The following is a 4,176-nucleotide window of genomic DNA, read 5'->3' as shown; positions in this document are numbered from 1 at the left end:
TCTGAAAAATGCCGAAAACTGCGAAGTAAGTCCGAGGAGTTGACCCACAAACCAAGAGGGCGCTTTTAGCAGTCGGATTTTGACGGAGTCACTTATTCCATTACATGAGCAATCTCCCATCTCATCTCTGGTGCTATCTACGGTTGGCGGTGTGTAGAGGGGAAGTTACTTTTTCGCCGGACGCGCCGTCTATATTTATGGCGGGCAACTAAGCCCGCACCGCATCTACGTTTATAATATCTTTGCTTACGGTAATGTTTCTATTGCCAAGTGGAAGAACGGTGTTAGGTATGAGTGTAAATAAAAATTATTTCAAAATACAAATTTGGTAAAAATACAATATGTTTTAATTGAAAAGTTGTTTAAAGTACTATTAACAGTTGACTAAACATAGTGAAAAGGTGAGTTTTCGGGGTTATATATTTTCTGTCATCATAAGTGATTGTAATTGTACAGCATAGTTAGGAATATTTAGACTTATTGGTAAAAAAAAGTTATAATTGAATATTATTCTTTGCATTATAAAAAATATGTTTTTCTGGAATGCTGAATTATTTTGCGAATAAAATCAAACTTGAAGTATTTGTGATTCATTTTTTTGTGTGTATTACTTGCGAAAATAATTTTGTTATTTTTAGACAGTATGTGCTCATATAAATCCTCGAGGATTTTTAAATTGAATATGCGGGGCTAGGGATTATCAATATTGACAATATCCTGTGAAAAAATAACATAGCGGTGTTTTCAATAGGATAGGTTTACTGAAATTCGGTATTAGTGATGAATCGCATTCTAATTTAATAAATACTTTTGAATACGTTACAATCTGATGCTTTTTTTGGTTAGCGATAGAAAAAATTCACTGAGCTATTATAATTGAATTTTAAAATAGTTTTTTTTTCATCGTTCAATATATATATTCAAAAAAAAAATTGTGCTTAAGTTTCAAATGTTGACGTCAAATTTCTCATGTAAGCGCATTGGTATTTTTCATAATAAAAAGGTCATATACATCATATGTTTTTGAACAGGCAGTAATAATGAACGAAATGAACGTGCTAGAAGAAAAGCAAAAAATCATTGACAGAGCTCCTTTCTGCAACATGAAAATTGACGACTCTAGCGTACTGGACACAGTGGATGGCAGAACAATTTGCGGTAAATGTTACAAGTCTCGAAAGTTTTTTTGTTATACGTGCTACACACCTGTCATCGATCAAAAATACATCCCACGGGTTAAGGTAATTTAAATTAAATTATAATTTATATACATTTTTAATCAGTTTTTAATTGCATTTTTATTTAAGCCTTTTATGTATTTGATGAGGTTATATCAGTTAAAATATTACAATCATTTTTTTCCTTCATTTATATACATACTAAATACATTAAATTCGAGCAGTTCAGAACTAGACTGATGGAATTGTTTAATTTTCTAGTCCAGCAAATTATCAATATTTATAAATGAAAAGTAATCCAATATTTTGACCATTTGAGATATTTCAAGGGAATAAACAAACAGACATTCATATTTTCATTATTAATTACTTATTTTATTGATAGATGGAAACAGTATTAACAATGGCTATAATTTGACTTCCGTAGAAAGCGGGAATTTTATGAGACTGGGAAATGACCGGAATTTTACAAATTTCCAGAACAAAAATAATCGGTCCAATTTTCATTTCAACCGATTTTTTAAATAATCAGTTCATTGTGATCTTTTTCAATTGTGATATCATTCAGTTTACAATGCGTAATTCCAAAATCTTTCACTTTAAAAATGTTCCATTTAAGATTTTTAAGCATACGTTTGAATTAAATGAATTTTAAAACGCAGTTTTAAAGACTTAATTAATTAAAAATTAGAAGCGTTTAAAATCGAAGATTTTTGATAACAAACCTTTTTGATTGATCAACTTTGAATATAAATTAATTAATGATTTTTAAATTTGAATTCTACTTTAAGATTTTAAAAATAAATAATAGTTAATTGTACAAAACGATTCGGCATGAGTTTACAATTTTAGAATTTCCAGATTTTAACGTTAAAAATATCTGACTGTACATTTAAAATCAGTATTTATAAATAATATACTCAAAACTACACAAAAAAAACTTTCAACATTACAATTTTAATCGCTCTATTAAAAAAAAAATTAATTTGTAAGTGTAGTTGTTGAATTTTGATGTATAAATAACAATTGAACACCTATTATTCTTAGAGAAAAATCGAGTAAGTTGAAGAAATATTGAGAGGTTTTGAAAAAATTCAAAATTAATTAAAATTTTTAAATGATTTTGAACAAAAAATTTAGAACCTTTTTGAGAATTTTAACAGGCTTCAAAAGAATAATAACATTTTTTAAGATTGCTAGGGAAATTCAGACTGATTTTTTATTTTTAAAAATTATCCGAAATTCGAATAATTTTAAAAAATCTTTAGAAGTTGTGAAAAACTTAAAATAATATTTTTAAATTTGAACATATATGAAACAACATGTAGACGTTTCAAGGTCTTGAAATGAAATTTCGAAGCATTTTAAGGATTTTTAAACTATTGAAAATAACAAATAATTCTACTTTTAATTTAAACAGGGAATTTTCAATCTCTTACAAATTTATGAAAAATCTCGAGCTAGTACTGGACATTTTCGAAAAGGAACATAACAATTCTCAATAGAAAATTTAATTTTTTCAACAAAATTATTGTTCTGTGTTGAAACGAGTTATTTTCGAAAAAATTTAAATATTAATTCGAACAGGGAATTACACAAAAAAAAATATTTTTTTTCAATCAGTAGAATTGGAAAATTTTTGAAAAGAATTAAAATTTCGGGTTTAAATAGGTAATTATCCATTTTTAACCAATTCTGAGCTGGAATTAGAATTTTAAATTGCCTAAAATAGTATAATTTTAAACATTTTTTAATTGGTTGATTCTTAAATTTAGAGCATTGACAATTATAATTTGGATTTATATTTTTGGTACCGAATCTGACTCTTTGAACTCTACAATTTAGAAAAGTTTAAAATTTGTAATTTGGCGGTTTAAGTGCATTTAATTTAAAATTGTACAGTTAAAAAGTTTCGGTAGCTTACGTTTTATACGTGTAAATTATTGAGCATTTGAATACAACATTTTTGAATGATACAACTTTTAAACTTCAATTTTCAAAGTTTAAAATTCAAGAATTTCACTTTGAATGCTTTTATTTGCAGTTTAGTTTTTATTACTTCGAATGGAACAATTTTTGGATTTAATGTTCCATTTTTTAAATTTCATTGCCCATGAAAAATGTTTGCGTAACGGGAAAAAAACCGAGAAATGACCGAGATTCTTTTTTTTTTTTTTTAACATCCACTCTGTCCATTATTATTAACACGGGGAACTATACTTTGATTGCCTCCCCCACACCCCTGAACGTATAACGTATTTGGTAAATGACCCCTATATTTTCAAAATTATGAACATTGATAGAGCTAAAATAAAAAAAATGGCTTCTTAATTAAGGATATTATTGGCATGCTTCCAGTTGCCAATAAAAATTGACATTATAAAAGACCCCCGAGAGATAGACGGAAAAAGTACTGCCGTCCATGCTGCGGTATTAGCACCACAAGATGTAAAAATCTACATTTATCCAGACTTTCCTGTCTTGTCAAAGAATGAGAAGGTACTAAGTTAATAATACTATTATAATAAATAATAAGTTAAACTTCAAGATGAGTTTAAATAATGCCATAAGTTAGATAGTTCTCATATTTCCCAGCAAAACTGCAACGAACATTGAAGCCCTTTTCCAAGAAGATGGAAATCAGGAAGAACACGATTCGATAATTAGGACTGATCTTCCGGTAACAAGAGCTATTTTCATAGACAGTACATGGCACCAGACCAAGTCAATCTACAAAGAACAGAAGCTTCGAGGTATGTCTATTAATTAAAAAAGAACAACGAATTTCCGAGTGCTAAAATTTCAATTTTACCCTTTTCTTGTAATTTCATATGTCACTGTTTTTATTCTCGTTCATGAGAATGTAATTTAATCATCCGAATTTTGTATCTCTGGCTTTTTAACGGATCTTTACGTTTCGGCACTTCTTACACTTCGTTAAGCAGATATTTCCAACGAAAATAAAAATTTTAGAACATTTTCAAAATTTGATATTTTT

At 27.9% G+C, this 4,176-nt stretch overlaps 1 protein-coding gene across 3 annotated transcripts in view; it reads left to right on the top strand.

Moving 5' to 3' along the window:
* Positions 1-234: 234 nt before the first annotated feature.
* Positions 235-4,176, top strand: part of LOC117169654 (DTW domain-containing protein 1) — a 9,004-nt gene continuing 5,062 nt past the window's right edge. For 2 of the 3 annotated variants that reach the window (XM_033356134.1, XM_033356151.1), the window contains exons 1-4: positions 260-401; positions 1,032-1,241; positions 3,537-3,677; positions 3,754-3,931. In XM_033356134.1, the coding sequence (XP_033212025.1) occupies positions 1,041-1,241; positions 3,537-3,677; positions 3,754-3,931 (520 nt within the window). In that variant the 5' untranslated portion in view covers positions 260-401; positions 1,032-1,040. Of the gene's footprint in view, positions 402-1,031; positions 1,242-3,536; positions 3,678-3,753; positions 3,932-4,176 lie in introns of all 3 variants that reach the window. The other variant, XM_033356142.1, reaches the window with a different exon arrangement.

Source organism: Belonocnema kinseyi, chromosome 1, assembly GCF_010883055.1.
Source record: "Belonocnema kinseyi isolate 2016_QV_RU_SX_M_011 chromosome 1, B_treatae_v1, whole genome shotgun sequence".
NCBI classification, from domain to species: Eukaryota; Metazoa; Arthropoda; class Insecta; order Hymenoptera; family Cynipidae; genus Belonocnema; species Belonocnema kinseyi.
Note: the sequence above shows the minus strand (reverse complement) of the source record. Positions and strands in the feature narration are given on the sequence as shown.